Here is a 21,918-nt window from a genome sequence, read left to right as displayed (position 1 = left end):
AACAGAGTGGTTAACAAATCTCTGCTGTTGAGAGGAGTGACGGAAGCTATGATAAAATCACAGACATAGTGATGAATGCAGTGTGTCAGTAGAACAGGCAAAGGTGTGGAAGTAAATGGAAGGTTACAGTGTTTTCATGGGGCATTCATAAGTAGTAAGCTACATGACTGACATACTATTAGCCTACAACCTTCAATTTACTCCCACAAAAGGTTCAGTCTAGGACACCAGTGGAACACAGTTGAAAAGGGAATCTTTATTTGTTTAAGTACAAATGTTACAATTTCACAAAGGGGTCAAGGAATGAATAAATACAAATGTTTTGATCTTGGTTTTACAGTAGTTGCCATAACATACAGCATAGAGCCAATAAGCACACAGCGCGACTGTCAGCTGACTGTGCTTTTGGGGCCGAGTTCCTCCCTGTGGAAACAGACACAACACATCATCAAATGACATCCATTACAATAAATAACAATACTTACTCTAGGAAGCATGACTTTACAGTAACAGACATGTTTAGTGTCACACTGCAGCCACCCTTATCTTAAAGGAGAAAGGCTTAGTTTGTGTGCCGCCTGGAAAGAAACCAGTCAAATGTGAGATGAACTCTGAATTTCAGGAAAGTTCTATCTAATCGAATTGTATCTCGTTCTCTCTATGTCTTGTTCTGTTTCTTGTTCTCTCTGCCTCCTCTTGCCTCTGTGCTCCAGGAGAACGTCGCCCTCATACTGCGCCAAGCCCAGGGCATGTCTCTGCCCGCTGTCCAGCTCCGCCCACTGCTCCTCGGTCACCGCCCACGCCTGCTCCACACTCAGCCACGCCAGCTGGGCCTCACTGAACACAACCTGGCACACACACACTAAGCACTGAACACATCCTGCTACACACACACTAAGCACTGAACACATCCTGCTACACACACACTAAGCACTGAACACATCCTGGCACACACACAAATACACACTGAACACATCCTGGCACACACACAAACACACACTGAACATAACCTGATACACACACGCATTGAACCCAGCCTGGTACACACTGATCATTGTATACTTACAAAACATGGCGCTATATTATGTTACTTGGAACCGGTTCAGCTCCAAACACTGTTTGAGATCCACACAGATCCACTCACCGACATCTTGGTTGGTGAAATGAGGGCGATGGCCTGAGGGGTGAGTCCCTCCACCTGCTGCTGCACCAGGGCAGACAGAACCATGTCCTCCAGGCCTGCTGCTCCCAGGAGAGGAGGAAGACACACACACCAGGGTAAAGATAGGGAATGACAGGATGGAACGAAAGAAAAACAGACCAGGGGAGAATTGTTAGTACTGATTCAGAGGAGGGAAATAGAGAAGGGGAGAGGCATGTTTTTAATTCAATGTGTAACTGAGGCATCGCACAAGTGGAGAACCCTATTGGGAGCTGAATTGGTAGTGTTCTATAAAAACTCCAAGGAAGCATTGAAAATACAAGGGACAAAACCTTTAAAGTACAGTCAACAGAAAGGATGCTGGCATGGTACCTGCTAATGTGCCAATCTCCGTGAAGACTTCTGGGCCCCAGGCACTGACAGGACCAAAGGCCTGAGGGCGGGACAGACGAGCAGTCAGAGCTTCCAGCTGCTGGTCTGAGCACGGCAAAGCCAGCTCCCTCAGGAACAACACAGCCAGGCTGTCAATCACAAATCCCAGGACTCATTACAACCAGAGGGAAGGAGTCCAAGCAGCCTACACTCTCTACATTCCTTCTTTCTATATTCCTTCCTTGTCTGGACTGGGTATGTTCTCATAGAATTCATGATGGAAGTTTCTTTGTTGAAAGAGTGGCCAAATTACATTATAAAACAATATCAATGTCCAGTATGTTGATTTAGATGTATTCACTAATGCTTTGAGCGATCTCCATTCTGACGATACACTTACATACAGTAGAGCTCAAAATAGTATGTTGATCAAGAACCCGACTGACCTCAGGTTATAGGGGTCAAGTCTGTTGATTTCTGAGGGGTTGAAACCACAGATCAGGTGACCCAGGACTGCCATATCGACTGCTGCTAGCTGGTCCATCTTCAGCTTCCGTCTCCTCATCACTCCAAGGACTGCTGCTCGCACCTGGAAGAAGACACGGGGGGTGACAGCCTCCAGTTCAGACTAGGAACATTAGGACCTACTCAAGGTGCAGATCTGAACAAAGTGTAAAACACAAAGGCTCCTATTTATTCACCCATCAGTGCCAGCATCAAACCTTTCACCTTTTTAGTGCTCCAGTCCGTCAGCGCCCCCAGGTGGGCCAGGAGCCCTGGGTCTGAGATGTTGACCTCTTGGAGCTCTCTCTCCCCCAGCTCAGTAACGAGGCAGCCCAGCTCTAGCACCTGCTCTGGCCTCAGGCCTCGCACTGGACCATAGCCCTGGAGACACAACCAGCAAGCGCAGTGCATCCTTTTAATCCTTACTTTAACCGAACCATAGCCTGGTTAATCTTACTGATCCCTACCATCAGACTTTAGTTTTTTAAGCGAAAAGGAATAACATAATGCTGTGTCATGATGTTCCCGATGTTACTGACCTGCCTGATTTTTATCCACAGTGCCCGGCGTTGCTCTTGGTTGAGCGAGGCGTCCTGACCTACGACTTCCACGCACTCTGCCAACTCCTCCCCCGACATCCGGCTCAGCTGATTGGCTGTCCATGCTGAGGGGAAGGTGCCTCTGATGTCAGCACAGCTTGGGACTGGAACTGATTAAGACCAAAGGTAACATGATGAGACTAAATGACTGGGTGGAAGTGGACACTGTTATTGAGATTCAGTTTGTTTTGCCTTTAGTGGTCAGGTTCCATTTGTAAAAGAGACGGTTTCTCAATGTATCTTTTCCTTGTTGATTGAATATACAACAAAGTGGTTGTTATGCAATTAGCGGTACAAACTTTTTTTCCTCCTGCTCCGGGCTTTAACAATCCCTCTCAGGAGGCTCAGGGTCCTGTCTCTCTGGCCGTGCTGGTCCACATATCGGCTCACACAGGCCTGGCCCACGTCACTGTCCTCCCAGTGCCCCTGGCCCGACAAAACCTGTTCCACTGTGTCTACACTCAGCACTGCCTGATACACACACAACCACACAAAGACACACACTCACACATATGCATCGACATAGGTAGGTTGTGTTGAATTCTAATATGAGGTCCAAAAGGGATTGGAGTGATTGGTGTAATTCTTCCCTCACCAGTGGAATGGAGTTCATCTGCTTGGGGGAGAGAGTGAACACCAGCCTGCCTAAATGATCCACATCTTCTGCAGTCCATGTAGATGGGTCTCTATAGCACACACACAAATACATACAACACATGCACAAACACACACAAACTTACCTACAAACTCAACTCATTATAAATAGAAAGTAACAACCAGAACACCCAGGAGCATCCCAGGCCTTTCTCTCTACTCAACTCTACTATTCAATCCCACTTTCAGACCCAGACTCAAATTGTTCTTTATTTCTCCCCCTCCGCTCTCACCCTAGTAATGCTCTTTCAGTCAGCAGGTTAGCAATGTCCCTCTGTGTGTCCCTGGGCAAGCAATACCCCCTCAGCTCATCCAGCCTCAGCCCCAGAGCCCCGCGGTCCACCAGGCCCAGTGTGTCCCGGTCCAGGAAGGGCAGCAGTGGCCCCAGGAGGTCCACCATGGCTCCATCTATCTCCCCTTCACCTAGGGCATGGGATGAGCTCTGGATAGGAACACATAGTCCACGGGCCAGAGAGACACATTACACATCTCACTACAAATACTGGGGTCATTAGGGAGCTGAATGATTTGAATGATGGTTACCTTCAGTGGTTCATGTTTTGTTATGATAGAGAACAACAGAAGATTTCACAGATCTCTTGATTGGTGAAGAGATCTGTTTTTTATTTATTCTGTTATTGTGGTCATGCTGTTACCTGATTGCTTGAATTTCTTTCAGGATCAACAAAGTGAATCGAACTGAATAGAACATGGTACCATCATACACATTCATATCTTTCATTAGAACAATATTGAGCTATTCTTATAGCTTTCAATGGTTAACCAGCATCCTCCTTTACCAGCACAGTGATGGCCTTCTCTGCCAGAGATGTCTGCTTGTGACGTGGCATCTGGATGAATGTCACAAAGTGCTGTTGAATGTGATCCAGGATGGCCTTGAGGGACACATTCGAGAGGCTCTCTACCATCTTGACCCTGGGACAGAGGTCAGAGTTTTGACTATTATGGTATGCATACACAGAGAGATATTGTTGGTAAAAAATATATATATTCTCCTACGGTAGTCCAGCTGTGACCCAAGGAGGCAGATCCTCCAGGTATTTTTCTTGTCCTTTCCTCAACTCCTCCACAAGACATTTCCGCTGTTAACAAAACAAACACTAAAACACTTTAATACTGTTGTTGGGATAGATTGAAATTCTACATCAGTTCCTAGGCTCCTCAACATAATTGATTGGAGGAGGAGGTGGAGGGCAAATGGAGGTGGTAAGGGAAATGAGGGGATGTAGAAAGAGACGGGGGTTGCTTGTTTCTTACCAAAGCAGGTCTGAGCCCTCCAGGTAGCTCACTGACAAATTGAAGCAACTCAGAAAAATTGGTGTCATTGTTCCAAAGCCTCAGCCAATCGCAGGTCATTCCACCAGCTATATGGCCCAGGTTTCTGTGTACCCAGCAAATGATTGGGTGAATACATTATGACCAGATGACAGCATCAATGTCTGGTCATGTGACACCTAGTTACGAAACTCCATATTGGTTTAATGAGTTGTATGAATAACCATTGGATCATTATAACATTGGACTTACTCCACTGTTGCTCTTGAAACATTGTCAAGTTGGTGAATTTTCCTGAATAACATCTGAGCCTATTAAGATATAGAGATAGGGAGAGACACACAGAAGGGGAAGGGGGGGGGGGGGGGTGAGCAGGTGGCGAAAGCAATCCAATACACCCTTGGCTGTGACAAAAATCTCTTTAAGGCAGGCATTACTAATTGATGTTCTCCCTCCAGACCATTGTACTACACGCAAACCAATTTGCTTGATGGCAGTTGATGTGTATGGAGTATGAGAATGTGAATGCCTCCTCCGATGCATATCCAATGATTTGGGCATAAAGGAGAGCCTGGATCAAAGCTGGCAACCCGTGTCTTTTCGACAGCCACAGCTCTGAGGCAGCCTGGCAGTCTGAGCCATAGGTGTGCATGCCTTGTGTGATTGCATCCAGATGGAGCAGGCTGGGGTGGGCGGAGGGTGGGGGGGGCTGTGTACCTGTTGGTGAGACCAGGGCAGGTTTCTGTACAGGTTGATATCCCCCAGGACTGTCTCCACATCTAGCTCCTCCAGCTGCCTCAGGGGGATGAACGGCAGGAGACACTGCAGCTGCAGGGTTTTATTCCCCAAGCTGGTGCCCAGGACCTGGGAATGAATAAAACATGACATAAAGTGCTGAATTCAGAACCATTTGTTGATGTTTATGTACTATCAATGTCTTTAACCCATACCACCAAAACGACTTATCCATCTGTCATCAGTGGGCTTAAAGCCTGCCAACAAACACCGGTGAGAGACAGGGAGCGAATGCAATGGATGCATAATGAACAGGGCAGACAGAGAGGAGTGAAAACAATCTCCTGGAAGAGAAAGCTGAGAGCGGTCCCACCTCCTGCAGTGCTCTGTGAAGGATGGCTCTGTGGGCAGGCGTCAGTTCAGCCAGTAAGCCTCTCCAGCATCGGCACTGTGTGGCTGCTCTGATCTCAGACCAGCGCAGACCTCCCAGTGCAGAAGGGGTTTGGCCCAGGAGTATTGGCTCCAGCCTGCACAGGGTGTCCATGGTCAGCTGCCAGGGAGAGAGTAACCATGGAAACATGGCTCAGTGAGACAAACAGTTGGTGATACTTAAAAAAAATGAAGAGGGGAAATTAAACTTACATTGGTGTCTTGTGAAATTTTTGATAGAAGCTGAAAAGCCTGCCAACAGAAAGTTAATATGAAACAAAAAATATATATATATGTCCTGCAAGAGGTTTTGTACTGCTTGCTGTTTTTTGATAGAGTTGTCAACCTGTGCCGGAGGATATGTGGGCAGGCCTGGTTGTGTGAGCAGTTCCAGGAGCTGAAATGAGGAGAGTGACTGAAGAAAGGAGGCCCCTAGCTGGGGCAGCAGCCCCTTGAGGGTGGCTAGGGCTGGAGGAGGCAGGGTGCTGGCATTCAGTGGCTGGATCACCTGGACCAGCCAGTAGGACATCTGCACACAGGACAGTGATCAGCTGGTTTCAAGTGTGTCGACAAGATAGTATGGCTATGATGCCCACTGAGGTTTTTTTTTATAGGGCTGGAGCCCAACACGCAAGTCTAGATTGTATATAGACAAGGAAGGCTTAGAGAGGTCATTGAGATGAACGCTGTGGCATGCTAACATGGTGCTGTATGGGAGGATACAGTCTCTAGTACGGTATTTGTATGTGTTTGTTGGGCTCACCCTGCCTGTGGCACTGACGAGTCCATCAGTCACACACTGAGCCAGCTGGTGCCACAGGGCCCAGGATGCTGGTGCTATGTGGAGGAACGGACGCAGGTCATCTGGGTTCAAGTAACACGCCAGGACCCCCAGCCTGTGGAGAAAGACGTTCCTCATCTCTCTGTCGGGGGCATATCTCCCCATAACTGTTTCTGACATTGTTTCGGAGAATGTACCTCAGAACGTCATCACTGGTGAGGTTCCTCCCATTGCTGAACAGACTCCGGAGAACATGGCGACCCCGGGTGCCGTCCAGGCTGCTGTTGCCTAGCAACTCCACCAGGGGACCAAGCTGAAGGTGGAACATATGTTGAAGGAAGCAATAATACTAAAACCCTAACTAACCCTAACTAACTCAGCTCCTTTGATCCTAACATCTAACATCTTACCCATAACGTTCCACCCCCCACACAAACTTAAATCTTCAAACACATTGTAAAGGGCTAATCTGTCACTTTCCTATTTCAGTTCTATTTGCTGATTTGATCAAGGGACGTGAAAAGAAAAAGCAGCATTCAGGGCTCTGAGTGAATGGTGGATGTCAGTCCTACTGATATCACCTGTCCACCCTGGAGAAGGCGATCTTGTTTCAGTGGTGTAAAATCGTTACATCAAGGAGCTGCATCTGTGTCTGACCTGCTGTGAAGTCAGCTGTCGGAAATGACTGAGTGGGAGGTGGGGGAGCAGTGGGAGGATGGAGCGGAGAAAGTATGGTGGCCAGGAGGGGACATCTCCCACCATGCTGGACTGCAGAAGCCTCTTGACAAATGCCTGTTTCTGGAGAGACTTCATCTGGGAGCTGTTGTCACGTATGGCCATCAGCCTGTCCACCCACATACCACACAGACACAGTCAACATGATGACACGCTGACATGATTAATACTGTGAATTTGTGTGTTGGAAGTCTCCCTAGCCACTCACACGCTGTCGTTCACCATCAGGGAGGCAGGAAAGCTCATTATGTCAGAGACCGACATGAAGGGGATGAACTGTGATAGGTCGACAAAGAGGTCAGGGGTCACACGTGGAAACTTGTGAATGAAGGCAGCCGTCATGGTCTCCATTGCCTGCAGCTCCTTTTTAGAGTCCTGAGGCAGGAGAACAAGAGATACAGTGACTGGGCAGGATAGGACAAAGCTATGGTCACAATCATTACTTATGAAAGATTCATATTTCCCAGCGGACATGACCCTTGATAGAGTATCTGGAGATGTTCCAGCAACTAGAGACTTAGTTACAGAAGACACATCACCTGAGCAGGTTCGACCCGCAGCTGGTCCCAGCTCTGGTGCATGTGGGACAGGAATCTCTTCACCGCATCTTTTTCTGCTGACATCACCAACGTCCGGATACTCTCTCCGGGCATCTGTAGGTACTCCTGCACAGACGGTACAGCTGGTACTGCATATGAAATATAACCATCTAAGAAAGATGCGCTTACTGGTATGTCATTCAGGAAGAGTCGAGTTGTACTTCCTTCCCTGAAGGGAAACTGCACTGTTAATGTTAACCACATTGACAGGCACTTGACTTACTTAAGTGACTTTCTTCAAACTATATGTGAGCGACTGGGATTAAACCTCAGTGCCTAGGAGCGTATCATTGTGTGTTAGTGATATGAATGTTTCAGTACCGTACCTGCATTAGGACCCTGAGGGCAGAGGAGTTGTCTTCTCTCTGAATGAGGTCCCAGAGTACTGGCTGTCATGAGGAAAGAGTTTCACTTTAATGTTCGTTGTTAGTGTGCGTGTGTGAGAGAGACAGAGAGAAACAGACAGAGAGAGACAGAGAGAGACAGAGAGAGAACAAGAAGCTTTAAAACTCACACTGAAGCAGCTGAGCAGGTCTTCTTTGAGGGCAGCGTTTTGCTCCTTGCGCAGGAACACCCCCACGGTATGGAGCATGCTGAGCGAGGCGTTTGGGCGCAGTGTGGCCCAGAACGAGGCATTGTCGCGGAGACTGGAGAGAAGGATGGCCTGGCCTAGCCCCTGCCTCACCTCCCCCTCCCCCTCCTCCAGTCCTGCTGAAAGCCCCACCACGAAGTCCAGCAGCCTCAGGACGTACTCCACAGCCCCCACCCACCCCTCACGCTCCCCCCCTTCCACCTCGCACACGCTCAGCTTATGCAGGGCCTCCGTCAGCAGAGGGCCCGGGTTCACACACAGTTGGGACGTGTCAAAGTCATACCGTGCCGGGAGCATGTCAAAGAACCGCTGCAGGAAGCACTTCCTGTCCTCCTGTTCTTCTTCCAGGTCGGCGCAGACTTGAGGGAGCTGCGGCAGGCGTCTGAGCAGGCGCCGGTAGATGGAGACGTTGTGGCAGATATACTCTCTGAACTCCTGGGTACTCCCACAAAGCTCCAGCAGGGTGGCGTTAGTGAAATGCTGCAGGGGCCATTTCCTGTAGTCACAAGCGCCCTCTCCTGGGATTTGCATGTGGGAGGAGTTGTGGACTCTGGAACAGTACTCTGCTGCCCAGCTGCCCTCTGGCAGGGGAGGAGGGGCATCACGGGACTCTCTGCCACACAAGGCCAAGATCAGGGCAGAGTTGTTGGGCAGGAAGCATCTCCTGAAGTCGTGGGCGCTGAGGGACCTGCTGCCTAGCTGAGCCAGGCAGGCCTCGTCGGGACCAGGAGCTTCTTCCCCCTCCTCAGACAGCTGCACACACAGGTCATCTATGCTAGACTGGTTGAAGTAGTGGTAGTCCTTCATCAGCACAGCCTGCCAACAGCCAAGACAGAGCACAGTACCGACCACCATGGGTTAAGAGTAAGAAGTCTGAGAGTAAAGCACAGAGGATCATGGGAACCTATCACAGGTATATATCATAGGACTGTAAAATAACAAAGGATTTAGTGACTTATGATAAATAAAGGAGGAATAGTGTGCTGTGAAGGTACTGTCTGACCTGATGGGCTCTTTGCAGCCAGAAAGAGGAGTTGGCACACACGGTGTTGTTGAACTCGTGGGCAAAGAACTCGCTGCAGATGTGGACCCACAGGAAGTCCTCCTCGGCCGCGGACAGATACCAGGCAGCGTCCGAGCAGGTGGCGTGAAGGTCTGATCCTACCTGGCCCATCACCGGGTCTGTCGCCCCTTCATCCCCGTCGAACAGATTACAGTAGAGGAACACTGTGAAGTTGGAGACCCCTGTGAGCCCTGGGATGGAAGCATTGCACGCTGCCTCCAGGATCTCCGCTGACGTAGAGTACCAATCCTCACTTGGGTGGCTGAAGTCCCCTTCCGCTGCCTCTGCCTGGGGCTGCAAGAGCCGGGAGCGCCGGGGGGCATGGGGCGAGGTCTGGGGGTGTTTTAGTTTGTTGATCCTGCGAGGAGACCAGGCTGGTCTAGGACGAGAACGGGCTAGAGGGGGTCTAGGGCCCCCTCCCGTGGTGTCAGGGGGGCAGGACAAGAAGGGGGGGCTGCTGGGGAGTCCCTGGGAGCTGAAACCCAGAGCCTGGCTGTTCCAAGTCACATTGTGCCTGATTCCCCTTCAAAAAACAGAGCATTGCAGTTAAGAGACTCAGAAGTTAGAGCATGCTTCCTTTCTACGATGATTTTCACAGTGTGAAATATTTCCTGCATTAATTCTGAAGTCTGATGTGGTATGGGATTTTAGAGCTAATGTATTTTTACGCTTTGTTCCTCTGTATAACTTACCATAAGATAAGCTGTCTCAGATCCCCTTTGAAAAGATGAAGAGAAAGAAGGAAATATTAATGGGAAATTAGAGGTTGGAGGAGGATGAAAGCAGAATGGTGGAAAAACCAACTGGGGTCCCTTTGAAACATACAATTGATCTTAATGTAACACCATATCAGAGCTCACAATGACGGGGAGATACAGTTACTGGCAACAATGATAGGATGAAGAGATTAGCCGGGCCGGGGGACATGGGGTAACACATATCCTCCTAATGACTAACAGTTAGGATTTACAAAGCAGCGTTCGTCATTGCACGCACCAATGTCTTAAAAGCCAGTTTCAACATTGAAAAAGAAAGTTTGAAAGTGTGAGCGTACAATACTATATAAGAAGTACTTCTTATACATGTTTTGTCAATGCTTATTGTTGTGGTGTTGTGTCAGACAAAACAGCATGTGTTGAAAACTGGTTTCCCATTACGTGCTGTGCTTTACTGTCTATCACCCCACTGTCCTAGCAACATGGACTCACCCACTGAGCACCTCCCTTGTTGATTGGGGTGTGGCACTTCCACTATACTGCTGACATCATCAAGCAGCACCATGGTGACCCGCGACACCTTTTTCCGCAGGTTGCTGTAGACTGAGCTGCCCACTCTGTGCAGCAGCCCACGCCTCAGACCGTCCAATCCCTGCAGTAAGGCGGGGTTCCTCTCTGCCAGCTGGCCTGCCCTCTCCGCTCCACCAGAGCGGGATAAAATCTGCAAGAGTAATGTTTGTATTGAGCTCTGCTCCTCCCCGAAGTCCCCAGTGGCGCTGCCCAGGGAGGTGTTTCCAACAAGCCCCTCCTCCTTCAACATCTCTGGGGGTAGGATGAAGGGCTTCAGGCGTCCGAAAGCAGACGAGCCCTGGCCAGAATCCCCGCTCATCCCTGCAGGGTGGAGATCAATCACAGGCTTCCAGTTCCTGGTTTCCATGAAGCGCAGGAGCTGCTGCAGCCAGCTGACGCTGAAGGTACAGTCACTGCGTCCCTTCAGGGCGCAGATGAACCCCTGGAGGCCTGCACTGGCCTGGCCGTACGTCCCGCCCACAAGCGCCTGTAGGGCCGCCTCCATCACAGCGCTCACCGTCCGCCAGTTCTGGGACAGAAAGGCCATGACGGGGCGCTGTGGCTGCCGTTCAGATAGGGCCAGCAGGCTCTGGAGAAGCCCAAGCAGGACGTCCCAGTGGGGGCTGCCTCTCAGGGACAGGAACCAGTCCTGGAGCCTCATGCTAGGCCTGGGGGGCACCCTCCCATCCCACTGGCCCAGAGCACCACCGCCCTCTGACTGGAGGAAGGACTGCAGCACTTTCTCCCACAGCTGCTCCTCGTCAGAGGCAGGCTGACGCTCCTCCAGCTCTGCACCCATCTCCTGGAGGTAGAGGGAGATGTTGTAGAGGAAGCCCGATAAACGCTGCCTGTCAATGGGCTTGCTGAGGGAGGGGAGGTCCAGGCTGTTGCTGGGCAGGAGGCCCAAGGTCTTCAGGCCCCCCATGATGCCCCTCACCACAGTGTGGACCTGCTGTTTAGAGTCTCTCTCAGGGAGTGGGGGATCACCTCGGGGGTACCACCCCCCTCCTTTGCGCCATAACGACACCAGCTCCTTCAGAAAGGGCTGTCTCTGTTCTTCTCTGTTGGTTCCTTGTGAAGAAATGAGAAAAACTGATGAAGTGAGACATTTTGATGTGGTTCAGAACAAATAAGTGTGTGTATCAAATCATGGTCATTTTCTATATGATACTACCAAACGATAATACCAACACCATGCATTATGATGTGAGACATTGTGGCTGGATGGTTGGAGTGGTCTTACCAGTGTCATCAGCACATGCCAGTCCCAGTAGAACCAACAACACCATGAAAAATAGACACAAAGCTCTTCCCTGGGCCCTGCCGGGAGCCTGCCCTACCATCTCTGAGCCAGGGGGAAGGACAGCACGGTGAGGTCCCACCTGCCCGCTGAAGGGCCTTCCACACTAGGCCGCTAAGATGTCGCTGGACTGGATCAACATAGATCCTCCAGGGATCCCTGTCCTTTTGTCTCGATCTGGAATGATCCCAGGTCTGTATCACACGTCGTCACACCCACGTCAATATTAACAGGAGACCATAATGGACTGATGACGACGACTTCTGATGACAGTGTGTGAACAAGCCTGGAGTCTGTGTGTTTGTGATGTCATATCCGTCTGTCAGGTAGGAAGGATGAGTCCCATCCCCGTCAGCCTTGGTGAACGGGTGGACGTGGGGAGTAGAGTGTCTCACCTGGGTCAGTTACAAGGATCCATTACTTCATCAGAGTATTTGAAAGTAATTGAGATTTGCGTCAAAGTTTAAACTTAAGGGACTGATGTATTGGTTTTATTGAAGTGGGTTTCAAAAACTGTATTTATTTACAAATAACATGCAGGTCTGCTGCCCAGTGGACATGAAACCTTAATAACCAGCCATTGTCACCTGACCACCTGACCAAACATTTATCTCTCATTATCTCTTCTATCGCATAAGTATTGTTTGTAAGAAAAACTGTGTACAACTGTGAGACAATATGAAATACAAGAATTGTAAGTGTATTACATATTTTTCTGACTTAATTTACAGGATGTTGTACATTATTGGCACAGAAATTGTTTGTATAATTGGTTATGTAACAGACAATGGTTCATCCTAATTCTGAATGTTACTACAACTAGAACTGGTATTGATAAAGTTCAAATTAGGAGAAAAAATGCATATCTTACCAAGATTGATCAATTAGTTCATATCCCTGAAATCTCCTTTGACTTGAGCCTATCCATAACCAGAAGACATCAATGGTCATTAACAGAAGTTTATATGATGACCCATCTCTCCTCTCTCGTTCTGTCTCTCACACTTTCCCCCTTTCTCCTTGCCCTTCTCTATTTCACTCTCTCCCTCTCTGCCCCTCCCCCCTGCTCTCTCCTCTGCCTCTGCTTGTGTTGCCCTCCAGGTATCCAGGGTTGAGCTGAAGGCGAGAGATTGACCACAGCCACAACTGAATCATATTTCACTGTCATCCTCTCTTCATCTTGTTTTTTGAGTGAAACTGAGAAAGCGGTCAGGAAGTGGACAGTGGGCACAGCTCAAGCTGGGGAAAAATAACCTTAATTCCTATACCACAGAGTAAAATGCATTATCAACTGATAATCTATGTATCACAATTATTGCTTTTCAAACCAATTTATCCATGAAAGCTCTAGTAGGCCCAGCCACTCACTGATTTTGGAATCACACAAGATTACAATTTGGAAACGTGTTCCTAGCAATCATTTACGTTAACTGTCAGCTAGCTGCTCAAGCAGGGTGCAAATCTGGATGACACCAATCACACCCAGGCCATCCATCCCTTTCTCATGTCTGTTAGCTCCCACTGACTAGTCCTCTGTTGAGCTGTCCCTCAGCTGGGCCTCATCCAGGGGCGCTGGGTCGGAGGGGGTATAGTCTTACCCTGCAGCCTCGGCCAGCATGTCTCTGTGGCCTGTCACTGTGCAGACCCCTCCTCCCCCTGGTCCCCTCTCACTCTGGCCACACAATCAGGCCCTGTGCAGAGCCACCAAGGCAGGCTCCCTGGTGTCAGACTGCTGTCTGCCGGCACTGAAACCCTAGAGGGCTGAGTGAAAGGGCCCCCCTCGGCCCCTGAGCTGCCTGTCCCAGTGGCCTGTGGAGGGACAAAAACTTCCTCTTGTATTATTGATGCTGCGGGGAACAGCAGTCACTCAGCACGGCAGGGCTCTGCTGGCCATAGGAATATTCAATGAGAAACTAAATACACCACCTTTCTCTCTCTCTCTCTCTCTCTCTCTCTCTCTCTCTCTCTCTCTCTCTCTCTCTCTGTCTCTTTCTCTCTCTCTTTCTTTCTCTTTCTCTCTCTTCCTCTTTCAGCTCACAGAGGGCGCTAGAGAAGAGATCAAATATTTTTCAACCTAAGCTTTCAACCTTCAGATGCAACTGAGAGCGGATTTGAGAGGGCGCAACAAGTAGCATTTATATTTCATGTCCTCACACTATTGCTTACCTTTTGGTCTTCATAGGTGTGTAGAGAGCAGTGCAGATATGGATTTGGTTTGGGATTTATGCTTGGAAAAAATGTTCTGCTAAAGGGAATTGGACTAAGAAATCTCTAATCCAAAGAATATAGAGTAAATCATATTTAGTCTGAAATACCAGGGCTAGAACTCCTTGCATGTTTGCATTTCTTAAGGAAAAAATACATGTTTTTTTGTCATTACTCTAGCAATTTGCCCCAGGACTTTCCGAATTACTTTCTTGCATAAGTTACACTGAAAGTAATTCTACACATGATTTAGGCTACATAGAAAAACGTCTTTCTGGAGCATGTTTACTTTGTTCAGTCTTCATTTGTTTAGAAGACATCGAGGCAATTTGACTAACTCTGTCCCATGTAGTCAAATGGCCTTTCTGAACTTGTAAATTATAGCCACATTTGTTTAGGTCATTTGTCAGGTTTATGACTTTGTCTCCCTCTCTATGCCTCTTTGTCGCTTTTCTTGTTCTCGTCTTAATATTTACACAAATTAATGAATGTATATATTGGATGGTGTGTGTATTTGATGAAAAGTATCATCATATCACAGAGGCCCTTCTGTGCTGGCACACTCTTGAAAAAGGGCCTTGACTTAGATTGCCTCTCCCCTGCTAACCCAGCTGCCACAAGACTAATATATTAAATAGCCTAACTTTGATCAAATTTACATCACAATTACCTTAATGTCAAAGAGAAAAATGTATATGGTATGAACAAAAAATGAGACGGACCCAAACAACAAGGGTGTACACTTCCCATGTAAAACATATGCAAATGATGTAAGTAATACACACACCATATGCTGTTCACATCCTATTTCATCAGTAGATGTTTTTATTGGCTTTCGTGCTTTGATACCAGGTTTCACAAGTGAGGTACAGGTTTTTTGATTGGTCGACTGGGTCTTCATATTAGTAGAGACAGAGCCAGGTGTATTCCACACTGACTAGCCACCAGGTCAGGATGGAGAGAAAGGGTAGCTTCACCATGCTTCTCATCACTGCCCTGTTAGTGCTGGTATCTGCTCTACAAAGAGAGTACTTCCTTGTAACAGAACCAGCATCATGGAATGATGCCCAGCAACATTGCAGAAGCCACCACACCGACCTGGCCTTCATCCGCACCAAGGAAGAAGCCAACCACGTCTCTGCTCTTGGTAATGGGGCCTGGGTCTGGATTGGTATCCACAGAGACACCAAGAACCATACACTTTGGTACTGGTCTGGACGCAGGACATCTACATTCACCGTCTGGAAACCTGGCGAGCCTAACAATCATATGGGTAAAGAGGACTGTGGCAGCGCAGGAGCAGATGGACCCTAGTATGATTTATCATGCAATGTCAAAATAAACTTTGTCTGCTACCAGGAGACGCCTAAAATGGTCCTGGTGAAGGAGAACAGGACGTGGGAGGAGGCCCTGGAGTACTGCAGAGATCAGGACAGTGACCTCCCCAGTTTGCTCTCTGAGGATGAGCAAAATTCGGCCAAGAAAACAACCCTAGAGGCCCAGACCAGCCAGGTGTGGACCGGCCTGCGCTTCCTGGCTGGTCAGTGGCTGTGGGTGAACGGAGATAAAATGGAATACCAGGACTGGCCTGCGGGGGAGATGCCTTTCTGCCCTGCCCAGTACCTCCACTGTGGGACCCTGGACAAGGAAGAAGAGCACTGGGGGACCAGGGACTGCAAGGAGAAGCTCAACTTCTTATGTGTAAAAAAAAATTAAGACAGGGAAGTGAAACTAAATATGCTTGTAAATCTATCGTTAAAGTAGTTTATGCCTCCAGTTAGAAGACACATTCATATTTTCATTAAGACACCATTGTAGATTATATACTTGTATAATGTTGATAATAGATTCTCTTTTTAACTTTTTCAAACTTTAAGTTTATGTTAACAACCTATTGCGTACTGAATTAGCTTTGTTTGGCCCTGTTCATTTGTATGCTATGCCGTTATCTATAGATTCTGTATTCTTAAAAGAAATTAAAACATTTAAAATACTCTGTTTAGGTCTCATGTTTTCTTGGGGTTTTCTCTGCCTTCTCTGTAGCTTTAGAGTTGATTATCCTGTCAAAGGTGTAGTATCATAGAGTATGGCCCGAATCCCAATACTCTGTCTTACCCCTACCCCTTACCCCTAGCCCTTAGTTTTGCGTGTTCCCGTGAGAGTAAGTGGTGTCCCAATACTCTTTTTGAGCTAGGGGTAGGGCTAAGACGAAGGGGTATACTCCCAACCAAGTAAGGTCGGGAGCTCACTTGAAACCTAGGGGTATGTGAATACTGCGCTACCTGCAACAATGGCGGACAGATCATCCAGAGTCCCATAAATGTAATATTTTCGGCTTAAATAATTGATTAAAAAATTATGACAGTCTTGTTTTGTGTTCTACACAGTCCTGTACATATGTATTTGCAACCATGTTCCAGACATCCCAACCTGCAAAAACCCTGATTCTCCCGGAACTTCCGGGAGACTTAGGATGTCTGATGTTTTTAATTGAAACATTTTTTTAAATCGCTAGTTTGCTGCGCTAACGTTACATTGCTGATTTGCACAACAGTCCAGCATTTCTCTGATTAGCCTTGAATGGACTCCATGCATGTCTACAGTTTTAATTAAACTCCATTAGCAGCGAATTTCAAACGAATTTCGTTTGATATCAGTGCATAACACTACTTGCTTTGGAGACATCGAACCGTAACCAAGTGGCGTCTTGGTGATGCCCAGCAACATTGCTGTTGCTGGGCATCACAGCCATATGATCACAACCCTATGAAATGAGTTTTACCCCTCAGTTTCGAGACATAAGGGCTAGGGGCAAACTAAGGGCTAGGGGTAAGGGGTAGGGGTAAGGGGTAGTATTGGGATTTGGCCTAAGTCAAAGTGTTGTTGGGTATGAAGAGAATTGCACCACTAGGGGACAGCAAAAACGTTCAATTAAAAAGATTTAATGAGCAAAACACAAGATAGTGTATTAGGGTATTTATCCTCAAATAAAACTCTTTAAGAAAGGGTAAAGGACAATTACAGTTACAGTCTGTTAATATGTCAGTATGCATATTTAATCTACACAATCAAATTATATTTGACACAAAGACCAAACAGTTTGAAACCCAGTAACAGCAACCCATCTATAGATATTCTCAAAGATACTTATGATCATGTTTCCTACAGAAATGCATAGTACAGTATATCTGTACTAATCTGACCACTTTTTGACACATAAGAAGTTGAGCTTCTCCTTGCAGTCCCTGGTCCCCCAGTGCTCTTCTTCCTTGTCCAGGGTCCCACAGTGGAGGTACCGGGCAGGGCAGAAAGGCATCTCCCCCGCAGGCCAGTCCTGGTATTCCAGGGGTTCCTCTGGGGTTGTTTTCTTGGCCGAATTTTGCTCATCCTCAGAGAGCAAACTGGGGAGGTCACTGTCCTGATCTCTGCAGTACTCCAGGGCCTCCTCCCACGTCCTGTTCTCCTTCACCAGGACCATTTTAGGCGTCTCCTGGTAGCAGACAAAGTTTATTTTGATATTGCATGATAAATCATACCAGAGTCTACCTGCTCCTGCGCTGCCACAGTCCTCTTTACCCATATTATTGTTAGGCTCGCCAGGTTTCCAGAAGGTGAATGTAGATGTCCTGCGTCCAGACCAGTACCAAAGTGTATGGTTCTTGGTGTCTCTGTGGATACCAATCCAGACCCAGGCCCCATTACCAAGAGCAGAGACGTGGTTGGCTTCTTCCTTGGTGCGGATGAAGGCCAGGTCGGTGTGGTGGCTTCTGCAATGTTGCTGGGCATCATTCCATGATGCTGGTTCTGTTACAAGGAAGTACTCTCTTTGTAGAGCAGATACCAGCACTAACAGGGCAGTGATGAGAAGCATGGTGAAGCTACCCTTTCTCTCCATCCTGACCTGGTGGCTAGTCAGTGTGGAATACACCTGGCTCTGTCTCTACTAATATGAAGACCCAGTCGACCAATCAAAAAACCTGTACCTCACCTGTGAAACCTGGTATCAAAGCACGAAAGCCAATAAAAACATCTACTGATGAAATATGATGTGAACAGAAGTGTACACCCTTGTTGTTTGGGTCCGTCTCATTTTTCGTTCATACCATGTACATTTTTCTCTTTGACATTAAGGTAATTGTGATGTAAATTTGATCAAAGTTAGGCTATTTAATAGATTAGTCTTGTGGCTGCTGGGTTAGCAGGGGAGAGGCAATCTAAGTCAAGGCCCTTTCTCAAGAGTGTGCCAGCACAGAAGGGCCTCTGTGATATGATGATACTTTTCATCAAATACACACACCATCCAATATATACATTCATGAATTTGTGTAAATATTAAGACGAGAACAAGAAAGGCGACAAAGAGGCATAGAGAGGGAGACAAAGTCATAAACCTGACAAATGACCTAAACAAATGTGGCTATAATTTACAAGTTCAGAAAGGCCATTTGACTACATGTGACAGAGTTAGTCAAATTGCCTTGATGTCTTCTAAACAAATGAAGACTCTGAACAAAGTAAACATAAAGCTCCAGAAAGACGTTTTTCTTTGTAGCCTAAATCATGTGTTGAATTACTTTCAGTGTAACTTATGCAAGAAAGTAATCCGGAAAGTCCTGGGGCAAATTGCAAGAGTAATGACAAAAAAACATGTATTTTTTTCCTTAAGAAATGCAAACATGTAATGCAAGAAGTTCTAGCCCTGGTATTTCAGACTAAAGATGATTTACTCTATATTCTTTGGATTAGAGATTTCTTAGTTCAATTCCCTTTAGCAGAACATTTTTTCCAAGCATAAATCCCAAACCAAATCCATATCTGCACTGCTCTCTACACACCTATGAAGACCAAAAGGTAAGCGATAGTGTGAGGACATGAAATATAAGAAAGGCCATTTGACTACATGCTATTTGACTGGTCTCTCCTTCAGAGGTCAGAGCACATATACCTTGTGCTGGTTGGCTGTATGGATACATTGTTTACATATTACTGACCTTTTTTCAATCCTATATTAAAAGCCTTGTAGGACTGAGTACACTCTACAGGGACTGGGCAGTGGGACAAGATGGGGAGGAAGAGCAGCTTCGCAGGGCTCCTCGTCACGGCTCTGTGTGGGCTGGTCTGCAGCTTGTACAGGAAAGATATTTACGTGGCTGAAGCAAAGACCTGGTATGAAGCCCAGCGCTACTGCAGAGAGAAACACACTGACCTGTCCTATGTCAACAACGCAGAAAATGCAGATCGACTGAACACAATTAGTGGCAATAGAAACAACGCTCTGGAGAGGATGCACATTTGAATGGGACATTTGGTGGGAGACCGGTGTGTGTGTTTGTGTGTGCCGTCTATTCACCCTGTATGTTTTGGTTGTTCATGAGCTGTATCATGAGACAGCGGAAGGTGGTGGAAGTGGTGTCTGTCCCGGCTATAAACAGGTCAAGCAGCAATATTATCATCTGTGTCTCATCAAATGTTGAGTCTTCATTCGCTGTCTGCACATAGACAGATATACATTTAAATTCCTTATTTCCCATCATAGTTTACAAGGGGATACTTCCCGCTCTCAGACTCTGTACCTTATCCAGCTGGTCTAAGTAGCAGTCAGTGAGGTCTCTGGGCTTGCCCGGAACCCTGGACTTCTTGTGTTCCAACACAACCTTCTGGGTGTGTTCTTTGACGTTGTTGTAGATGGTGAAGGCTCTTCTGAAGGGGAGGGGCAGGTTCCTCAGGGCAGGACAGATCTCATAGAGCTGAAACAAAAACACCTGGCAAATACTGTACTACTGACATAATAAAGATGTGTAGATCTTTGTGTGAGAACATACCTAAATTAACACCTAACCTCGCTCTCATTCATAAATGTTCTACCTGGGTTGTCCATTGCAATGTAAACCAGAACAGCAAGCAGCAAACCAGTGAGTATCTGTTTTTTTTTTGTACCCTGTGATCTAAATCAAGTTCATCCTGATGTATGTGTAGCATTATCCTAATGTGGCAGCAGTACTGGAAATGCTTGTTATTTGACTGACCATGGCCCAGGGTCCAATGGCCAGCGTGGTCAGTTCCTGCATCCCCTTGATCAAGGTGATGAAGACGGGGTCTTTCCACTCAAATCTCTCCCCGAATATAAGAGAGCAGATGATGTTGGATGCAGCTTGGTGGAACAACACCTGAGGGTCCATGGATCGCCCTGTCCAGCAAGAACAAGCATTACTGTTCAATAAACAATGACCAAACTATCATCACACTTGACAGATATCAAGTGTGTGTGTATAAGTGCATCTCTCTTTGTAAGTGTGTGTTTTTGAGAGAGAGAGAGTTTGTATCTGTGTGTGTTGAATGGTTGAATGGGACACTATACCATCATGTGACTCCAGCTCAGCGCTGATATGGGACACTTCTTCTAGGATACGTTCTTCCATGGAGCGTTTCCCTAGACCAAAGTTCCTCAGCGTAAACAGAGCGAACCGTCTGTGCTCCTTCCAGCTCGGACCAGTCTGCTAGGATGACCCCTGACACACAAGCACACAAAGTATACACATAAAACAAAGTACATGCACAAAAAAGTATAAGCAGAAGGGTTATTGGGCAGCCTTTTCTTCTCTTTGTCCATTGAGAATAATAAACTTACTATCTAATCAGCACTAATATAAAACTCCAAGTTGCCAGTGCAGGCTTCCAGTCTTTACCTTTGCCCTTTGTTATGTGGCTAATCATGAGGTTATCTGGGCGTCCAGAAAACTCAGCGGCGCGTGTGACCAGTGCTTCACGGATAATCTCTGTGCCCGTTAACACCACAACAGGCCTCGAACCCAAGTAGAGGCTGAAGATCTTGCCATAGCGCTGTGATAGCTAGAACGGAGGAAGGGAGGGATACAGACAGAGTTGTGTCATGAAAACATGAACTTTACTCAACTCTGGACTTTGTACTACTATCTAAACTGATAGTCTCTCGAGGGTTCTCCTTTAGTAAGTATTTACAGATACCATAGTTTAAGAATGAGACTGAAGATCTGGAATGCAGAGAAGGAGGGAGGGACAGGTAGACTACAGACTTCTCAACCCTGTGAACTTGTTCTACTATATAATATGGCACTTTTTACAGATCTGAGATTGTGTAGTACAAAAGCAGTAGAGCAATTCTCTAATATTGTACAGATATTAAAAGAGACAAAGTATGACAGATAAACTAGCACTAAAACCTGCTAACTGTCAATCAGGAATTCCTATTTGAATGGCGACGGCAGAGGTAAAATGGCTTATATTATCTTATTTGATCTTACACCATATTGCTTTATCACATCATCATGCTGTGAGCTTCTGCTTAGATCACTATATATATAGAAATTTGTATCAATTAAATGAAACTATATTACCCTATCCAGGTCGTTTAGAGGGTTTGTGGCATTCAGCTGCAGAATATTGCCTATAAACGGCAGCGGACGCGGTCCGGGCGGGAAGCCGACAGGCCTGCGAATCGTAATGAGAAAGAGGAGGAGAAAGAAGACACAGCAGCACCATCGACCCCAACATGGTTACTATGTTGACAACTGATTTGGACGTGTTTATTCAGTGCTTCAATATTTATAGAGCACCAAGCAAGCATGCG

The 21,918-nt window shown here is 47.0% G+C and overlaps 4 protein-coding genes across 4 annotated transcripts; 1 reads left to right on the top strand and 3 right to left on the bottom strand.

Annotated features, from left to right (window-relative positions):
- Positions 1 to 236: 236 nt before the first annotated feature.
- Positions 237 to 11,732, bottom strand: LOC134028304 (stereocilin). Its single transcript, XM_062471783.1, has 28 exons — positions 10,730 to 11,732; positions 10,214 to 10,238; positions 9,462 to 10,044; positions 8,381 to 9,274; positions 8,193 to 8,255; positions 7,807 to 7,932; positions 7,476 to 7,642; positions 7,190 to 7,376; positions 6,730 to 6,845; positions 6,515 to 6,647; positions 6,098 to 6,280; positions 5,965 to 6,003; positions 5,696 to 5,872; positions 5,305 to 5,451; positions 4,840 to 4,898; positions 4,570 to 4,693; positions 4,312 to 4,394; positions 4,092 to 4,227; positions 3,525 to 3,733; positions 3,233 to 3,323; positions 2,937 to 3,108; positions 2,578 to 2,747; positions 2,264 to 2,419; positions 1,981 to 2,123; positions 1,535 to 1,683; positions 1,145 to 1,242; positions 701 to 848; positions 237 to 423 (listed from the first exon to the last, which is right to left on the bottom strand). Exons 1-28 carry the CDS (start codon positions 11,730 to 11,732, stop codon positions 335 to 337), a joined length of 5,670 nt encoding a protein of 1,889 aa, XP_062327767.1. The 3' UTR covers positions 237 to 334.
- A 3,470-nt stretch (positions 11,733 to 15,202) lies between these two features.
- nitr3r.1l (novel immune-type receptor 3, related 1-like) lies at positions 15,203 to 16,361 on the top strand. Its single transcript, XM_062471782.1, has 3 exons — positions 15,203 to 15,585; positions 15,631 to 16,013; positions 16,356 to 16,361. Exons 1-3 carry the CDS (start codon positions 15,267 to 15,269, stop codon positions 16,359 to 16,361), a joined length of 708 nt encoding a protein of 235 aa, XP_062327766.1. The 5' UTR covers positions 15,203 to 15,266.
- A 1,054-nt stretch (positions 16,362 to 17,415) lies between these two features.
- On the bottom strand, positions 17,416 to 18,271 carry LOC134028406 (putative C-type lectin domain family 20 member A). Its single transcript, XM_062471930.1, has one exon. The coding sequence runs from the start codon at positions 18,205 to 18,207 to the stop codon at positions 17,506 to 17,508; it is 702 nt and encodes a 233-aa protein (XP_062327914.1). The 5' UTR covers positions 18,208 to 18,271; the 3' UTR covers positions 17,416 to 17,505.
- A 1,314-nt stretch (positions 18,272 to 19,585) lies between these two features.
- Positions 19,586 to 21,842, bottom strand: LOC134028531 (cytochrome P450 2F2-like). The gene is given in 8 exon segments (XM_062472146.1): positions 19,586 to 19,801; positions 19,886 to 20,059; positions 20,339 to 20,499; positions 20,671 to 20,804; positions 20,806 to 20,821; positions 20,999 to 21,161; positions 21,686 to 21,808; positions 21,810 to 21,842. Coding segments are annotated over 8 exon segments (951 nt in total). The 3' UTR covers positions 19,586 to 19,654.
- Positions 21,843 to 21,918: the final 76 nt, after the last annotated feature.

This window comes from Osmerus eperlanus, chromosome 10 (assembly GCF_963692335.1).
Source record: "Osmerus eperlanus chromosome 10, fOsmEpe2.1, whole genome shotgun sequence".
Classification (NCBI taxonomy): domain Eukaryota; kingdom Metazoa; phylum Chordata; class Actinopteri; order Osmeriformes; family Osmeridae; genus Osmerus; species Osmerus eperlanus.
Note: the sequence above shows the minus strand (reverse complement) of the source record. Positions and strands in the feature narration are given on the sequence as shown.

Coding starts and splice junctions, on each gene's coding strand:
- LOC134028304 (XM_062471783.1), bottom strand. CDS start 11,732: ATGGGGGGCCTGAAGACCTTGGGCCTCCTGCCCAGCAACAGCCTGGAC. Junction 5,873..5,964: donor AAATTTCACAAGACACCAAT/GTAAGTTTAATT, acceptor TCTCCCTGGCAG/CTGACCATGGACACCCTGTG. Junction 1,243..1,534: donor GGAGATTGGCACATTAGCAG/GTACCATGCCAG, acceptor TCCTGGGAGCAG/CAGGCCTGGAGGACATGGTT.
- nitr3r.1l (XM_062471782.1), top strand. CDS start 15,267: ATGGAGAGAAAGGGTAGCTTCACCATGCTTCTCATCACTGCCCTGTTA. Junction 15,586..15,630: donor CGAGCCTAACAATCATATGG/GTAAAGAGGACT, acceptor GACCCTAGTATG/ATTTATCATGCAATGTCAAA.
- LOC134028406 (XM_062471930.1), bottom strand. CDS start 18,207: ATGGAGAGAAAGGGTAGCTTCACCATGCTTCTCATCACTGCCCTGTTA.